At 42.0% G+C, this 19,287-nt stretch overlaps 1 protein-coding gene across 1 annotated transcript in view; it reads left to right on the forward strand.

Annotated features, from left to right (window-relative positions):
- The window catches only part of LOC117899975 (neuronal acetylcholine receptor subunit alpha-7), a 56,412-nt gene that overhangs the window by 25,748 nt on the left and 11,377 nt on the right, over positions 1 to 19,287 (forward strand). The window contains exons 4-8 of the mRNA XM_034810134.1: positions 4,650 to 4,789; positions 13,532 to 13,867; positions 14,073 to 14,148; positions 17,431 to 17,625; positions 18,613 to 18,699. Coding sequence (XP_034666025.1) covers positions 4,650 to 4,789; positions 13,532 to 13,867; positions 14,073 to 14,148; positions 17,431 to 17,625; positions 18,613 to 18,699 — 834 coding nt within the window. The remainder of the gene's footprint in view (positions 1 to 4,649; positions 4,790 to 13,531; positions 13,868 to 14,072; positions 14,149 to 17,430; positions 17,626 to 18,612; positions 18,700 to 19,287) is intronic.

Consider the following 19,287-nt stretch of genomic DNA (forward strand, 5'->3'; position numbering starts at 1 on the left):
GAGTATGCGCTTGGCCCTCTGACATCGTTCATACGCCCCGTTGGCCAGCCAAGTGCTCCTCTGCGTACCCTTGTCTCTCTCGCCCTCTCTCTTGTCTCTCTCTCTCTCTCTCTGCTTTGCTCTCTGGTCATGTTTTGTAAGTATGACATTTATTGCTACGGAAAGGCTTTTGGCATGCTTCAAGAATTCAAGACTTTTGCTCATTTGACAGGATTCCGGCCCCACTCCATGCCATCCCATCAACGGGAGATGACTAAGTTGATTTTATTTCTGTTGCGATAACGAACATGGGCAAGATGAAATCGTTGAATGTACTCAGCTTATAAAAAGAAAATTTTTAATAATAAAATAATATTGCCCATTTGCTTACGTTAAAGGTGAAAAGTCGTCAGCAGTTGAAAGAGAGAACGATTTTCAGGTTGAATTTGCTTTCCCGGTACTGTGGAAAATTATGTTCTCAGTGGCAGTGCCGTCTGTCTGGTTAGATGCCTAACTTTCCACCTACTACCTGAGATAGTCTCATGGATTATCTAAAAACTGTCGCATATGTCAACACCCTCTCAGCTCTATCAATCTATATATCCAGACATGTCGGCTCGCATACGATAAATGTCACAAGTTCCCTTCCATCATTAGCTAAAGGGTTGTACACGAAAGAAAAAAAACATAATGTCATGCCTGCCATTTGCATTATGGAATACACGCACTCGGCCACACGAGCCTGAGACAGATGATGGGCCCATCATCCAAATACAAATAATCCCCCCAATCCATCCGCAGCCTGCCTCAAACGTTTCACAAAGGATCCGGATCAGCGGGATGGCGGGATGTAAGGGGGGCCTGGACTAAAATCAATCATCAAATACGATAGCATTCATAATTTTCAATAGTGGACACAAGACATTTTGATTGATGGCTCTGCCAGGAGTTGCCAGGATTGTCGGGAAACCTTCTCTACAGCAGAAGTATCCACTCTCGCCTATCCGTCCATCTGTGCATCGATTTGTTTCACTTTTTTTGAAGCCTACTCTTGTCTCAGGTTACACTCCATCTTCATCCCTTCAACAAAATAAAAGTAAAAAAAAACAAAACTGGAAAGAGGAAAACAAGAAAGTCATAAGCAATTAAATGCTTTCCCAGCATCCAGGCCCCATTCAATTAAGGGCAGCTATAGGGGTATATGGGGATGCACAATACAGAAAGTAATCTTATAGAGAGCGAGAGATGGTGAGATGTGGGGGTGGGGGCTATAGCAGTGTAAGCAACCCCTTGTTGTTGCTGGAATTTTTATTGCATAATTTAAGCTTTGAATGGTTAAGCGTCACCTTGGAGCTATTAAAATGCTCGCTTCTCCGGTTCCTGGTCCGTGCCCTCTGTCTCGTGCTCTCTACTCCCTCTACGGCCATTAGCAGGTGCGCCCAATGCGGAGTGGGTGCGGTGCCAGCCAGCAGGAATAAAAGTCAGGGCAGACAGCCATCAGGCTTCATATTTTTCTCCCCCCTCCTCTTTATCTCTTTTTGCTGTGTTTCTCCGTGCCTCATTTTGTATTGGCTTTTGCTGGCTTAAGTGTTTTGGCGCCGTGTCAGTTTACGTTTTGCTTTCAATTTTTAATACTGGCGGACAGCGCGGGTCGAAATATTTTTCTAGGATACATACATAGAAAATATACTCCTATGCCTGCTCTCACTTGCAATGTATTGGATGTGGATCATAGGAAGACTACTAACATGGAGTGGAGTTTTCTGTACGTTCGTTTGATAACCATTTGATGTTGTGCTTTAGAGGAAAGTGTATCGCTGATAAAAGCTTACGCGACTTTCATTAAACTAACTTCAAGTTTCCTGTTGTGTTAAGGCGTGTAAATTTTCAGTTGTTATTTGCAAATTTTAAGCCATGCATTTTTACGAATTTTGTAGTACGCTTTAATATGTTGGTTATCTCCCAGTCGATGTCCACATTGTAGAGTATTTCTCTTATCTTCATAACCAACAAGCAACAAACTTCTTATTTTTGTCTGGCTCGCTTCTCCTTTCTGCTCGTTTCGTGGAGCAATCGGCCAATTTCATGTCGTTATTATTGCTGTTTTCGTTGTTGCCATTGCTTTGTGTGTGTATTCGGGCAGCTGCATTTTCTAACCAATTTTGGTCGGTTTTTATTTTGAACATTAAATTGCACGCCGCCGCTCCATGCCATGCCATTGCGGCGGTGGCTTTGGCATAGTCTGCGTCTGCTCCGTCCTCCAGTCGGCTCTGTTCAGCGCTCTGCAGCTGTTGCCGCGTTTGCTGGATCTCTCTGTCTGCGTCTATCCCTTGCTGATGCCGCTGCCTCTGTCTGGCCCAGGACTTGAATTGGCTTTGTGAAATAGCAATTACTTTTTCATGCTCCACTGCAATAAAATTGCAATTTTATGCGGCCTGCCGACAACAACAGCAGCAGCAGCGGCAAACAAAAAAACGAACAGAAATAACGTAACGGAAGTGCAGCTATTGAAAAGGCATTTCGAAATGGCAGCAATCTACCCTGAAACACTGGGATGTGGCGCGAGAGAAGATGGGGATGATGGAGGTTGAGGTGGAGGCCAAGTTGAAGATGATGCCACAAAAATGGAAAGTTAATGACTCCCGACATTGTCCATGTGAGCCATTAACGGGTGTCCTTCGGGCAAGGAGATGGCAAGGTCTTCTGGCACACTTCAGGGGATAATTTTCTGTTCGGCGTCGATATGTTTCTTAATTAAGGAAGTTCCCTGAAAAGTGTGTGCCAGTTTATGCTGGACCATCCAGTGCATTGGATGTTTGTGGATTTTTTGCTGATGGTTTTCGATGGTGCCCAAAACAAAGAAATATTAAAACAAAAGTCTCGTCTTGGGCTGACGCAACCAAAAGTCGGCAAAAGTGTCCTTTGTGCTCAGCTACAATGGAAGTGCCCCAAAGCTGCTGCTTCTCTCTCTCTCTGCGACTCTGTTGTCTCGCTCATCCTCACATTTGTTTTATTATCACATTCATTTTGACACTTCATCAGACGTTGCCCCGTTTTTGTGTGTGTGTGTGCCATCTCTTTCTGGGTCCTCTGTTGCCCTCCTGTTGCTTTGTGTTGTGCTCCCCTCTCTTTCATAATTTCTCTTTTTTCCTTTCTCTATGCGTTGGTGTCAATGCTTTGCCTTAAAGGCCCAGTTAGTTGCCCTGCCCCTTGCCATCCCCCTAACATCATTGTTGGCCCGTGCTCGTTAGCTGCAGTTTTTCCTCTGCTTTTCCTTTTGCCTGCAGGCTCGTCATTTTGTTTTAATATTAAATGAACAAGGAAGAAGAGAGCGTGAAAAGCGAATGAAAAATGCAAAAACCGTAGAAGAAAGTAGGCAAGAAGCAGACCAAGGCAGAGAGAGAGAGAAAGAAAAAAGACTAAAGGCAAATTAAAACTAAAAAATTCATGTGCATAATTTTTAAATGCTGTTCATTTTGTATGCAAATCTTCTGGGTTAAGCGAGCTAAGCTCAAAGAAAAGTGAAAAGTTTTCCATGTTAAACAGAAACTTTTCTGGCAGCAGAAAAGAAAACGCCTGGAAACAAGAGCACTCCGTAAAAATGTGAAATGTAATTAAACCTTAAATCAGTTCAATGAAATTTCTATGCAGGAAAAAAGTAAATCAATTTGCGATTAATTTAATTTTCAAGAACTTCATTGGGGGTAAATTTTCAGAGATTATTTTCACATCGCAAACGATTTTCACTGTCATCGTTGCACATGAACTGCGGTTCCAATCGCTCAGCTCAATAAATCTCTTAGCTACAGATGCTTAGTGTCTGCTTCAAAGAGTGATTACAGGATGGTGGGGACAGGGGAAAAGCCTTAAGAAATTATTAAATTGAGAGGCAAAGAGCAAGCAAGCAAGTTTGCTCCTTCCCATCTACTTTCTTTTGTAGTTTCTGCTGTAGTCCACATTCATGCATAAATAATTCTCTGATAAGGATGCGAATATGTCTTTCTATACACTTACAATTGTGCACACACATATGCATGTATGCCTCTATGTAATATCTGTGTGAGGCAATCTATTATCGCCAGTGAAAAACGGACCAAGAAAATTTGTATGTGAAAAAGTTTTGCTCAATAAAAGTTTCCTTTTGTTATGCGACTGCCAGAGAACAATGCGAAGAGAGAGAGTGGGAGAGGCAGGGGACATGACCTAGCAAACGGACAGAGAAGGATATCTTACATATGGAAGCCTGCTGGCAAAAAGGACAACCGAAACGCAAACTTTCTGCCAGCCTTTGAGACTTCTGGTTCCCGTTCTGCTGTTGCCTTTCCAATTCAACGCCGAATGCTCAACCCGCATGCACACACATAAGACCAGAATCCAAACGCAAACCTAAGACTGTCCATGAACAGGACTCAGACCAAGACGAATCCAAAAACCAAGGAACAAGTTGCAAAATCCAAGAACCAGTAAACTTTCGTATATCAATAAATGTAGTTGCTGCAACTGTCGACCCAGACCTCATCTCACTCCACTCACCCCTCTGTCCCCACAAGAATTATTGATGTTTATTTGCGGCGTTTCTGTGAACTGGCAAAAATACTTCTCCCCTTTCCCAATCTGCCTCTCCCCCCTTAAAGGTAATTCAACTAATTCTTTGTTTTATTTTCTTTCAGTTTGCCTAGCAGGATATCATGAAAAGAGACTGTTACATGATCTTTTGGATCCATATAATACACTAGAACGTCCCGTTCTCAATGAATCGGACCCGTTACAATTAAGCTTTGGTTTAACTTTAATGCAAATTATTGATGTGGTAAGTAGCAATCAAAAGTAATATGAAATAAGTGAATGCAATTATTTTAGATATGAGATTTGTACGTAACTATGTACATGTAAGTCTGTTAATTCATAGTAGACTAACTGGGAGATTGTTAAAGGATACATTAAATACTTAAGCGAAAGGAATAATATACAAATATTCTGTAGACTGGTTTGTTATTTTACACGAATAATAACAAAGGATCGCTGCAAAAGAATTTGAATTCCAAAGTGTAACCACAACAAGCAAACAATTAGGGGTACAAACTACTATAAATTTGAGCACGTAGCTCTAGCTCTAGTTTTCTGTGACAAGTAATATGCGTATGTTGTGGGATCATTATCCATATGGTGCAGTTCAGTGTTGTCTGCACAGAGTTCAATGATAACTATTCCATGACTGAATCAAGTGAAAGAATTTCTACATCGCTACAGATATGTATGTACATCGTATATGTAAATAATTCCAGAGTACGGCTGCAGTATGTCCCACAATTTAAAATATTACTCAATGCATATTCGGCTTTAATTTTCACTTGAATCTTCCGTGCATTCCCAGTTTTGAAAGCCTTAAAGTATGCTCCAAGTTTCACACAAAACAGAATCCCTGATGACACAATTTCGTTTTGTATAAAAAGTGAATAGCCAAGAAAGTGAAATTTTAATTATTTGCCCAAGAGAGAGACAGAGAAACTGCCACACATGAACGTGCAGCAGCAGCTGCATATACACCTGCACCTGTGTCCTGTCTGTTGGCTGTTCCTTGAATGGCAGCTGGCGTTTCTTTCCGCACCACCTCTGGCCTATATACAGACAGGACATATCCTGCCTGACTGGCACTGTCGAGAAAATTACATGCAACGTCATGTGGCACGTGCGGTGTTTGACTCATTCTCACCTTCAAGGAGTGGGAGGCGGGTGCAGGACGGTGCGGAGAACACCCGCCGACACCGCCTCCTGCATTCATCAGTTGAACAAAACTTTTCTGCAACTCACAATTGCGTAGAGGCCAGCGTTGAAAAAGGGAAAACTCCCAGAGAGAAAGGGGAAACTGTTGGTGGAGACTGTTATAAAAGTCCAAGCGAGGCGTTTGCTTTTGTTCGTGAGACAACCTCAATTCATATTAGATCTACATTGCATTTGGATGGTGTGTATCTGAGTGAGAGTTGTTTGTTTGGCCATGCCTCTGCCTCTGCCTCTACCTCTGTCTCGGCCAGTGCCGTGCCTGCGAGTCCCGCACAAAGTTGGGATCCAGCAAAATGGAGCGCACAAACAAAGGGCTCTCACACCCACTACCACTCACACTCAGTCATATGAGGCATGAAAAGAAAAACAGCAACCAGCTGAAAGACTGAAAGACTGTTTCTGGCATACGCAGCAGAAGTAAAAAAAGAAAAAGCAGGGGGAATAAAATAAAAATGAAAACGATTCCAGACGCTAGAACACTGCGCATTCAGTGACGCGTTAAAAGTCACACATACAAACGCAAGCAGCGAAAAAGCATTGTAGAGTACACTGAGAGAAATTGTTTACTCCTATACCCTTGGAACGGTTCTCCCTCCTTTAAAACACGGAGACATAATATTGGTTTACGGAGAGTTGAGCTTCAACTCGCCTAGAGTGAGAGTTCTCCTTTCCAAAGAATGCAATAACGAGTGTACTCTGATTTTGTTCAGTGCATTTACAATCCGAGCACATACGGCACACTCGCACACACTTGGCATGCAAATAAAATGAATAAATAAAATTTGCACATGTGTTGTTCACACCTTCTGCCAAAACATATAAACCAGAGGGCTGCCGGGGACTCGTTTGGCAGGGCCGTGGGGGGTCTGGGTAAAGCAATGAAGAACGACTGCTGCTGGTTGCTGGTGCAAAATGAAGTTGAAAGAACAAACGTGGCACAATGCGTTGCCACCGCCACTGTCGTTTGTTCTTGCCACGGTTGGTGGCAGTAAAAACTGCAGCACGCACACTTAAAGCGCAGTCGCAATTACATGACACAGGGCGGGGGAACAGGGAGCGAGCATAAAAACCAAAATCGGGTCATTTGGGTAGCAAGCAAGTAGGTATTGGGGAGCAGTTACCACCTTTCCACCACGCAAGAAATGCGGTTTATGGGAACCAAACCGCACCGAACTGGGACACACTCAAACTTTTATTGGACTGTATAACTGTATAAGTCGCGGAATTATGTAGATGTCATGGCAATCAAGTGTTGCTAATGCCAGATGTGAAGTCGTTATCGAGGGAAATTAGTTGCATGTGGCCCAACAATGTGAAAGTCGCGATAATAAATGATAAGGACTCTGCCCTCTACCAAGTCCGTAGTGCTGTAAAGAAGAGATTCCTCTTGGCCTCGTGGCACACTCAGTTGCAAGTCACCAATGCCATTAGTTTTCCATTGGGAAATCGAAGCATTTGACAGTGGCAATATTTTAACTGTTAAATGCAGTTTGCTCCAGCTTCAGCAGCGTTTGCATATTTTTTGTAACCTGCCAGCCGGCTGCCTCTGCAGCAGCTGGGTCTCCATGCAATTTACAGATTTGGCACCTGCCATGATAGACCATTCCTCTTCCCATTTCCCTTGCCGAGTCCGGCAGCAGGAGCTTCAATTCAATTTAAACTAGGGCAGGAGAGGACTCACCTAGTAGAGTGTAGAGAGCCCTTTGGCTTTCATCAATTTCACTTATCTGCCAACGTCAACGTCATCGTCTTCGATAACTTCAGACTGCTTCAGAGGACCTTCTCCGGCATTACGGTTATCTGTCACTTTGCCAAGTGAATCTGTGGAAGCTATTAAATCATAGGCCCGAGAAAGAATAGCAGTTTCAGTTTAATCTAAACTTGGCATCTGGAATGCACTTTTATCACCTCTTTCATAATTGCTCCCAGAGGAGGTCTACTGTAAGAAAAGACTGCCTTTGTTTGCACAAGTGTTCGTGTTCCTTTCTTTTTCTTTGGCTGTGTGAAAATTGCATTGAATATTCGTATGTTTGAAATTGATGTGCAGTGTGTGCCTGGTTGGTCTGTGCACTTTGTCTCTGGTATGAGTATGTGCCACGCCTGGCACCGAGATTAGAACGCAATCATGTTGCACCGCACCCTGCTACAGAAGCACTCGACAGAGTTATCAATGGTCCCTTCACCTACCTGTACTCGTGTTCATTTCGTCAGCATAAACAGGAGTCACTCGCACTCTCTCGCAGAGGAGATGGTTTTGGCCATGCTTGGCATACTTTTCCAACGATTTCAATGCATTTTCGGCTCTCTGGGGTAGTGGGGAGAGCTTCACTCACTTTCCCTTTGATTGATGTTGTTGCATGTTCAAATGACTCGACATGGTTGTCTCTCATTTTCCCGCTCCACAGATTCGACTCTGTTAAATGAGTACAGTCCATGACACACACACACTGGATGGTGCTGGACAGGAAGCTCGTACTGTCCAATCCATTGAATTGCTTGCGGATGGCTTGTGGTCGGAATAAGGGCAGCACTTTGACCCACTGCTGACAATACTGTCGGGCAGTAGTTCAAATTAAAGGGAAATGCTGATGTCTAATTGAAGGCAAAAAGCATTTCAGTTCACCTTTCTTTGGATAATTATTTGACTTCTCAAGTGGTTCGTTCAACAACAAAATAATTTTCAATTGGTGGGAATATCTTCCCGATAAATTCCCAGCTATCGAATTAATTAACTCGACGCGAACCCCAAGAGGCTCCCCGAACAAAGGCACAAGGTCCCTTGCCTTTTTAAAATGATTGCGATTGCGTTTATGTGTTTGTAAGATATAAATACCATAAGTACTCTTATGTACATAGATCTGGTAGATCTGGTCTCCGGGTAATGCCTTGTAAATATTTGCCGTCAGCTATCATTTTGATAATGGAGTTTCAAATGTTTGCCATTCATGCTCATAAACACATGTTGACGTGATGAAAAAGCCAACTCCGCCGAAAAGTCTGGTGTCGTGTCGTGCCGTGGATGGGGCGTGGATGAGCCGCCTTTAAAATGTGCAAAGAGCCACGCCCACACGCCAGTTTAATTGCATTTGCGGAGTGCGAGCAAGGCACGCACGGCCTCGAAAGAAAAATAACTTCTTGCACTCAGTTTCAATTAATTTCTGGTCTCCGTGCGAAGCGGAAGGAATGAATATAAAAGTGTTTTCTTTTTGTTTAATTAAATGCGCCGAGTGAATGCAATTCCCAGACAAAAGTACACTCCATATACTCCGTATTGAATGGCGCAGCAGGATGGAAATAATGAGCACATTGATCGGGCCACTTAAGTTGCTGAAGGGGAAAGAAATATCTGTGCGAGTCAATGCGAATTTTTCGTATAAAATTGCACAAATTCCATTAAGAACAAGGAAAAGTAGTGAATGCAGAGGTTGCGGTATAGAAGATAGTTTCTTAATTTAGAGAGCAATTTCATTCCACCAAGTATGAAAATAAGTTTAAATATCCTTATTTGATATTATGTTTTGAGGGAGAGACTAAATAATAAATAACTTATTGACCGCTTTGTGAGAAGTAGTAAAAGTAGTAAGAGGATCTAGCAGCCCCCCATCTGTGTCTTGGATCATTAATGGATTATATAGCAATAGTTTTTGCTCGTTGAACATGCCGAAATCCCATTGCAAAGTATGTAAGTCCCCGTCATTGATGTAACCGAATAAACATACTCTCGGCATTCTCTGTAATCAACCAGAATGACAAATGAAATGGGAATAATCGAAAGCCATGTTGAAGAAAATGTGAAAGCAAAAGCCGAGGAGGGGAATGAAAAGCAAAGAGAGCATTGAGCAGCAGAAAGAGGCACTGAAGTTTCCTGTCGTGACCTCTGCGGAAGAAAACCCCAGAGTGGTAGCTACCGAGGGGGCTTGGGGAAAGTAAGAGTACATATAAAGCAACTCCCGGGCGCATTAATTAAAAAGGCGCAGACAAAGCGAGGCGTAGATTAATTGGCGTCAATGGAAGCCGGCAAAAGAAGCGGCACAACAAGGAAACCGTCCCAGATACAGATAAGGGCCAAGACGCTAGAAGGCGAAGTATGCGGTTGAGTGGGACGGAATGGGTTGGGTTGGGCTGGGATGGGGTGCAGCAGTGGGAAGGAAAGTGATTAAGTAGATGCAGGGTGAGAGGGGGCTGGATATCAACGGATATCAGCGGAAAATGAGTAATGAAGTCGAGCTGGGGCAGCCATTTTTTATGCACACAGGACAAAGAGAAACTAGGCCTCTGTCTGCGTCTGTGTATCACTGCATGGATGCGTGTCTATGTGTGAGTGTCTGTGCGTGGGGAATGAGATGCGCGCTTTATGCCACAGTTGTATATACCCGGTACTTGTAGAGTTCCACGGTATATGGAGTTTTTGCCATTTAGGAATTTAAGAATATAATTTAAGGGAAAGAAAATCACGTTTTGGATGCATAAATTTACAAATTTCAGACAGAATAAGGATGATAAACTCTTATCTATTAGTTGGCGATATCGTTTCCGAGTAACGAGTATCTTATAGTCGAGGCGTCAACTCTACTGCTCTTACTCGTTGTTTCGAGTTGCGTTTTTAAATTCCCCGAACGCTCTTGCCTTGCCATGTCAATGAACCGACTCCGCCTATGGCTCTGCTCTGTATGTGGATCTGTGGCTGTTTTTGTGCCTGTGCGTGTTGTGTACCGCACATACATATGTGTGTATACAGACATGTACATACATATGTGTGAATGTATGTGTGTATATACGCCTCTACTCTGTTTGTGTACATGCAAATTTCCGCGTGCCGAAACTTGTCTTTGGCCTGGTCGAAGGCAGCGCAAAGCAGAGCAAAAAAATAAAAATGTGAAAAAATAAATGCTCTTGGGTTGTAATAATTTTGCCGTTTGCTTTTTCTGCTCATTTAAAATTCAACAACTGCCGCTCATGGCCTGCCATTTATTTATACTTTTCCTTTGCCGCAGATACTCATACACAGACATTGTAGACACATACGTACGAATGGCTCATACTCATACACCATTTGAATGCGAATAAGCTTCGTTTATGGTAGCTCTGTTTGGTGCAGAAAACTACCAAAAGCAGCATGCGACCACACCTCTCCCTTCAGCAGCAAGACCAACAGCAAGCAGACAGCGACCGCTACCAAAAGGAGTCATAATTTTCCACTTCTCTATGCACTCGTCTGGTCTCGGCACTGTCTCTTATGGCTCACTTGATAATTATCTAGCTGCCCCTTCAGAAGATATCACAGATTTGCCTAGACTTTTGCTTAACTTACATCTTCGTACCACTTTCGAATAGTATTTAATCCTTTAAAATAAATATATATTTAATATTTAAATAAATAATACAACACATAAAGATTAAGCCAGTGGAATAGAATAATTAATTATGCTTAATGCGAATATGCAGCAATCTATTCTCATTTATTAAACCTAATCGGAAGTGTTTTTAATGGCTAAATTTTAAATAATTTTGTTATTTAATTTTGGGACCAGATAATAGAGAACACATTAGAGTATGATTAATTCGTTTTATTCTAGGTCTCGTGCATTTTCTGTTATTTACATTTTAATTAAATTTTGTGCAATGTTAGCTCGCTCAGTCATTTTGCGGTTTACCATTATAATTGTATAAAACATTTCTGTATTGCTGCAAATGAACACTCGCATATAAAATGCAAATTGGAAGTGGAAATCAAGCTAGAGCTAGAGGGAAGTGACAGAAAAAGAAGCGCTACCTAACGAAGGGGAAATTGTAAAGAGAAGTCAACGTCCCGTAACCAGGAGGGGCCACCAGTTGATTGGGAGTGGACTCTTCGTCTGAGACTTAAAGATGGAGCAAAAACATATTTAAGCAATTTATACATCAAATTTAAAATAAAATGTACATGCGGAAGTGAATTACAGCGAGCGAATTATACAGCTTTGCACCTAACGGAATCGGAAACACTCAACTATCTGACCATAGCATCCATGGGCGTTGTCGGAGAATGTTAAATGTTAAATGAATTATGGTGCTGGAAAACCAACCGAAAATGCACTTCATGTGTAAGCCGACAAAATTAGTGAGCGTTAACAAAAACTCAATTTGTAAAAACGGAATTTTATTAGTCCTCGCTCGCTCAGTGCTCAGTCCTCAGCCCTCGGGGGCAGGAGCAGGAGCAGGAGCAGCAAAGCCGTGGCATACTTTTCGTCGACCAGTATTTGTGTGTGTGTGTCTGCTGCGGTTTCAGTCGCAAAGCGCACCGCAAAATATGAGTCCGTGTCCGTGAGTGTGTGGGGGCCAGAGGCAGCTGCCTATTTGAAATGGACTCTGCTGCAGTCAAGTGCAATAATGTAATGGCTATATTTAGCCGAACCCACACAGAGACACGTCCCATGTTTGCTCCTGCACTGCGTGATGACCGCAATATTACCAAGTCCTGCCACGTCTCTTCTTTACAATGTTCTATTTGCCGCATGCTTCGATTTCCCCCCTTCCAACCTTCCTCAGTGCGGGTATCCACCAAAAAACATATTGAATCGCCTACGGGCTTGCTTCTGTGGCTGTATCCTGTGTCCTATGTCCTATGTCCTGTGCCCTGTGTGTGCTCGCAGCAGCAGTTGCAGTGGAGTCATGTAGCTAGGAATCGGTGGCTCCATTTCATCTCTACCGCATTTCTGTCGCATATTTGAGCCCATTTTGTGATTGCACTGGCACACTGACTAACGGAAATTGCTCGGCCAAAATATTTGTGCAATGCGATGCCAGTGCACAGTCCTAGTCTTTTCTGTTCAGCTCTGTCCCGCTCCGTTTCGTCTCGTTTCGTTTCGTCGCTACAGCTCCTGACGCCCTTTGTTAGTTAAGCGCCAGAGATTTTGTTTTTCGCAGTTGTTTTCATTTCATTTTCATTTTACCCAGCTTTTTGGAGTTGCTTTCCGCTGCCGCTGTGTCTATTTCTGTTGCTGTCCGAGTGGACCATGAATATTTCAGGCATTTAATTGTAAATTACACATACGCCCTGTGTGCAGTTGGTGAATTTTTTAACAGCAGTTTGCCTGCTCCTGTGTTTGCCACTGCCGTTTTATTGTAATACGCGGATTTGGTTATTGGGGCGCATCCCAGGGGCCAGTTGGTTAGACTGCATTTAAAAATGTAACTCTCTTGATTAAAGTTCGGTGAAAAATTGTCAGGTTTACCGGCTTGTCCTTTTTACCGTTCAGCTGTTTGGAGAATGCATTGAAACTATGCAAAGGGATCTATAAAAGATAGAAGGCATTATTTATGTCTGTATATATTGGAAAATATTATTCTCATAAAAATCGAACTTCCATTACTCAAAAATGTTGGGATCTGGCTTTCTGGCTGCATCGTGATTCATCTGTAAAACAGTAAAATATTTTACCAACAAAAACAAAAATCGTTTTAATTTATAAAAAGAAAATAGTTTTTCTTTATCCAATCTGGACAGCTGTTTACAGTTTCTACAATTTCCAATCAGATACAGTTGGAATCAACCTCAGATGTTTTTTCAGCTTTCATTTGCCATTTTACATGCATGAGCGGGTAACCAACCAATTCCCACCGCAGGTCGTCGCATCCGTTGCGGCAGGAAATACTTTATAAAAAAAAACTGTGCAAACTTTTCGCTGAATAAAGTTATATACGAGTTCGTACAATTTTTTGTGTTAATTAATAATATTTGATTGCGAGCGGCGAGTGTAATGAACTTCCTGTTTGGAATACCTTTTTTCAGGACGAGAAAAATCAATTGCTTGTCACGAATGTGTGGCTGAAACTGGAGTGGAACGACATGAACCTCCGCTGGAACACCTCCGACTACGGGGGAGTGAAGGATCTACGCATACCGCCGCATCGCATCTGGAAGCCGGACGTGCTGATGTACAACAGCGCCGACGAGGGATTCGACGGCACCTACCAGACTAATGTCGTGGTGAGGAACAACGGGTCGTGTCTGTATGTGCCGCCGGGAATCTTTAAGTCGACATGCAAGATAGATATCACGTGGTTTCCCTTTGACGATCAGCGTTGCGAGATGAAGTTCGGCAGCTGGACCTATGATGGATTTCAGGTTTGGTTCAGTCTCCAACAATGCACAAGCAGGGCAACCAGGAAGTACTCACAAGACTCGTAGTTGTTTTGCTTACTTAATTACACTTGAAAGAACTTTTTGATTTCGTCAGTACATTTTTCGTTGGTTCTGCTGTATTCGTTTGAAGCGAGCGAAAATATTTATATTATTCTACCCTCTCCCCGAATATCATATATATAAAAAGCTGGATTTACAATTACAAGATGAAACTGGCGGTGATATCAGCAGTTACGTGCTCAACGGCGAGTGGGAACTACTGGGTGAGTAAGCCAACGTCGTTCGGAGCGACATCCTCAACATATCCGACATATGAACAAGATTTTCACTATCCAAACCCAAACTCTCAGCAGCCGTTGCTCTTTGGCAAGTGACTCACGTTCTTCAGACAGATACAAATTGAGAAATTAATTCAAATACTTTCCCCCCAATCTCTCTCTTCGCGTGTGTGGAAGTTCATCTTGTTGCCTGTTGGCACCAACGAACAACAGTAACGCTCTTCATCTCTGCAGGAGATAATATGGTCCGTTCGAGGCCGATTACTTTTGTGTACCGCAAACACAAACACACACTTTACTTGTAACTTCCTCTTACTATCTCTCTGTCTCTCTCTCTCTATCTGTTTCTATCTTACTTACTGTCTTTTACAAAAGTATCAAAAAGCTGCTAGCAGGGTTCAAGCTGCGAACTAAAGTTCCGAACTCGTTCCGTTCGAAACTCCGACTGCGACTGCTCATCGCAAGTTGATTGAACTAGTGGCGGGGCAGTGGAAAGCACTGCCAGGCACCTTCAATCAGCTAAAGATGAGAGCGTTTATTATCACTGCTTTGAAATATATCTCACACTTCTCGGTCTCAGTCTCACATCATCCCATTCGAGGTCAATGAATACGGAATAAAGTAGGGCAATTCATGAACCCTGTGAAACAATCCCGTACTACATTACTCTAAACTCAACCAACTACTCTACTACTTTCGTACTTCACCAAAACCTACACGCTTATCCAGTGTTCTCCCACTCACTCTACTCTTTCAAAACAAAAAAAAACTCTTCTTTCAATAAGACTATCACAAAATCTTTGGGCGCTTTAACTTTTAAAGTCCGAAATAGCCGCGTAAACGTTTCGATTGCCCTTTGTAAGAGCTCTGACTGGTGAAGCATACTGTTGGGCTGTCCAACAGCCTAAATATGCTACTCCAATCGCAGGTGCTAATGAGTTACATATGAACCTAACCAAGAGGTAAGGCCTGGCCCGTGTATGCACTCCACTTAGATCACTTTATCCTGAAATCTATTATATAGTTTTCTTTATCGAAGCTAATGGCATGTAAAACGACTACGAATGAATGCTGAATAGAATGTATTTACATTTAACCAAAATACAAAATAAACTTACTGCAGATACAGAGACAGTTGTAGACCCCCGGGTAGTACACCTAACTAAACCTTTTTTGAATTTTGAATATACTCGAGTGTACACAAATTTAGATGAGTTGCGTTCCCTCGATAGGTTCTGGATTAGAATTTGCTTCTGCATAGCTCCATTCCTCTTAAATTCCCCAATTGACTTGTCCCCATTCATTGAGGCTTTTAAATTAGAAATAGCAAAGCGGAATAGCAAAGTCAACTCTCTGGACTTTCGGAGAGACAAGAGAAACACAAATGAACACGGAAGCACAAAATGAAAGAAATTTAAATTAAATACGAGCTCTGAACCCCTCACAGACAGAGTGTAAATTGCACTTTTCTGCATAAAATGCAAAACTGGCAGAAAGTCTGGCAGCCACGCCCTCGATTTGAAGTCCGTAGGCGTTTTCCCAGTCAGCGAAAATTGCCACCCGGGGGCGGCGAGCTTTGCTCTTTAGTTCTCTTCACAGCCACGCACCAGAACCAATTAAGAAATTAAAGGACAAATACGTCTGCAGTATCTCTCTCTCTCTCTCTCTCTCACACACACACACACACACACATATACATACATACATATATGCACTATAAATTAGCGCTCCCACAAATACAGGGACAAATGCATAGCCGAAAAGTTTTGAGCTCCACACTAGCCACAAAAGTGCAAAAGAAAAGTTTGTGCAACAAATTTTATTTTCGTTTGCCGACTTTTTTTATTGCGCTCTCCTTTCATTTGGGTTGCATTTTTGTTGATTTCGTTTTGGCTTTTATTTTTCACTCAATGCGTAATGTTTCGGGAGTTTTCCAAAGTTTTTCGCTGGCTCTCTTTCCTCTCTACCATTGTTTTCAGTGCTCGGCACTTGCGGCCACAACCCCAGCCAGTTTATGCAAATTATTTTGAGATGGCAAAGTGCTCCCGAAACGGCAGGCGCAGAGACTGTGGTTGGATTGTAGCTGGGTCATTTTTAAAATACTCCACCAAGGCGATTTGTTCTTCACTCTTGTAATCCCCCTGGTAATCTTGGGGTAAGTTGAGCAGATAATTTAGTCTGAAGTTTGAGCCAGCGGCCCTGCCATAGGCATAAGGAATATGCTTCCTCTCTGCGAAAAGTCTTTATTGGGAATATACTTTCACACATGGGCAACGGTTAGAATCGAACAGTTTACACGTTTAAACTTTGCCCAGAACTGAGCATAGTTTTTGATCTAATAAATCCAATGTAAAACCTGGCTTCGACTCTTCTGCATAATTTATTACATAAATTCCTTAATTATTCATGAAAGCTCCACACATTAATATCAACATATTGAGTACAGTATCAATTAGCTACTAGAAACCACTGACAGGGTGTAACCCAAAAGTGAACCTAAGATTTGCAATCATGAAATCTCGTTTACACCATTCTACTCTCCACTTACTTTCTCCGCTTATATGCATACATATCTAACCCGCAACGAAATTTCCCTTCTCCACATAACTTTTCTAGTATTTACATTTGAAGCAAAGTGCATAAAAACTTTTCCCCATAGTAAATTGCTCGGCTCTGCTCTGGTCTTACTTAACTTTACTTACAATTAGTTGCCTAGACAAATAAAACTCTTTCCGAAACTAAGTTTACACTCAACTAACTACACCCACTCCTAGTTCCAGCCCCAATCCAACTCCAAGGCATGCACAACACACTTCACACTCCACACTCAATGCTCCACACTCCCTGCTCAAGCAAACATTTCTACATCCCACGCATATCATATTCATACAATACATAAGTATATTTATAAAGAATAATTTATTCAAAATTAAGTACACAGACTTTAAACTTTAAATGGCAAGATTACTACTTATTACACTTACAAGCAACTCTAGTCTTTGCTCTGCTCTGCTCTGCTCTATGCCCAAGAACGCTATCGTAACTCTTATCCAATGCTTACTCTCCTATCATACTCCTATTTAACTTGTATAATGCCAAGAAATGCTCGAAACAAATGCTCAGATCAAGTCTAAGTAAAAGCTGCCACAGAAACATACTCGTAAACGTATACGTACCTCCGCATACGATGAAACAATGAAACAGAGATGCCTTTCCACCACGAATATATCTTGTAGTAATACTTTTCGTACAATTGAACCACCGTAGGTGTTCCAGGCAAGCGTAACGAGATCTATTACAACTGCTGCCCGGAACCGTATATAGATATAACCTTTGCCATCATCATCCGCCGAAGAACGTTATACTACTTCTTCAATCTGATTATACCCTGTGTGCTGATTGCTTCAATGGCTCTGCTGGGATTCACTCTGCCACCGGACTCGGGTGAAAAATTATCACTGGGTAAGTTCTAGTGTTTTATACTCATAGTAGTTGGGGGACTGTGGTGGAGTTACATTAATTTGAAACCACTTACGCAACACAAATACTTAAGAATTATGGAGAAGGGGAACGCGAACGGGAAACGGGAGCCGCCCTCACATGCAAACAGCTCGAGAGCCGCTTCAAAAGTATTTGCCAAGTACTTACTTTTTAAATAACGACAGACTCGTCTACAGCGCGGGCGAATTTAAAATTAGATGCCTCCCATAATGCTGTTGATGAGCGCTCGAAGAGAGCCCACTGAGAACCGAACCGACATGAGCCACTCACCCGCTGACTAACTGACTGAGTGACTGACTGACTTGGCGCATTACTCTTTATTGCCATCGCTCCTTTTCTTGATGTTGATGTCGCTGAAGATGACGGCACAGTAACAGCCCAGCTCCTTGCAAACGTTGGTTTGGCAAAGAAACTATTGAACTTTTAATGCTGCTATGACTGAGTAGTAAAAAGTGTTCAACGAGCCGGGCGTAAGGAATGTTCTGGCTGGCTGTTAAGCACTCGCCTCAAATGTGCTGTCGATTGGTGGGCGGTGGGTCAGGGTAGGGCATTAGTCGGCTGGAAAATCAGTAGGGACTCGACGAATGTTGAGGACTTTTACTTAAGCCAAAGTTGAGTGGTCCAAACAGAAATAGATGGCTAGCAAGTGGGTGTCAAAAAGCACCCAAAAACTACTTAAAGCTTCCTAGTGGCAGTATAAAAAGAACCAAAGGGAGGGTTAAACAAGTGAAACGAAAGATTCTGACAGTATTAGTCATACTATTCAGTACACATTTATTTTGTCCCATTTGGGAACACATTTATGTTGTCAAATAATAACAGGATACAAGTAGCGAACAAAAATTATAGCAAAGACCGACTGTTACTGAACAAATATCACACCAGACACCCATAATATACGAGATAAGAGCCTCCGTCACTTAATTGTCTTCATCATCCGATATCTAGGTGTTACAATCCTGCTCTCGTTGACCGTGTTTCTCAATATGGTTGCCGAGACTATGCCGGCCACATCCGATGCGGTGCCTTTGTTAGGTAAGACCATTTTGTTTACCGAAACTAGTCGATGGTAATGCTTCTTGTAAATGCAAATGTAAATGTTACAGTAAATCGTATGATGTCGATGTTTCTACCTTTTGTTTTAAGTTTGTGTGTGTTCTTCTCCTTCTTTTGGAAGTGTATTCTTTCCTTATTCAATCCATACATTATATCGTTACATAGCTACATACACGTACATATATATGTACTATATACATACATACATATATGATACAAATATATATACAAAACCCTCTAATGTTATTGCAGTTGCATAATCATTTCATATATCCATGCATTTCTAAAATGATTTTAAAGTCCAAGTAAAATCCGATGATTTTATAATATTAAAACTTTGACACACAATTAAACAAAACTGTGAATTCCAACTCCGCTGCATCAGTTGCCATGACTAAATTTCCTTTGGCTCAAAAGTCAAAAGATATTTTGTATCTATTGACTTTGGGGTCCCTAAGGAAATCGAAACTGATGTCAAAAAAATATATAGAATAGTTTCTAAAATTCGTAGAGGAAGAAAACTGATTAAACAATAACTAAAGGGCATTTAAATGTTGCTATTAAGCT

This window comes from Drosophila subobscura, chromosome U (assembly GCF_008121235.1).
Source record: "Drosophila subobscura isolate 14011-0131.10 chromosome U, UCBerk_Dsub_1.0, whole genome shotgun sequence".
Taxonomy (NCBI): Eukaryota; Metazoa; Arthropoda; class Insecta; order Diptera; family Drosophilidae; genus Drosophila; species Drosophila subobscura.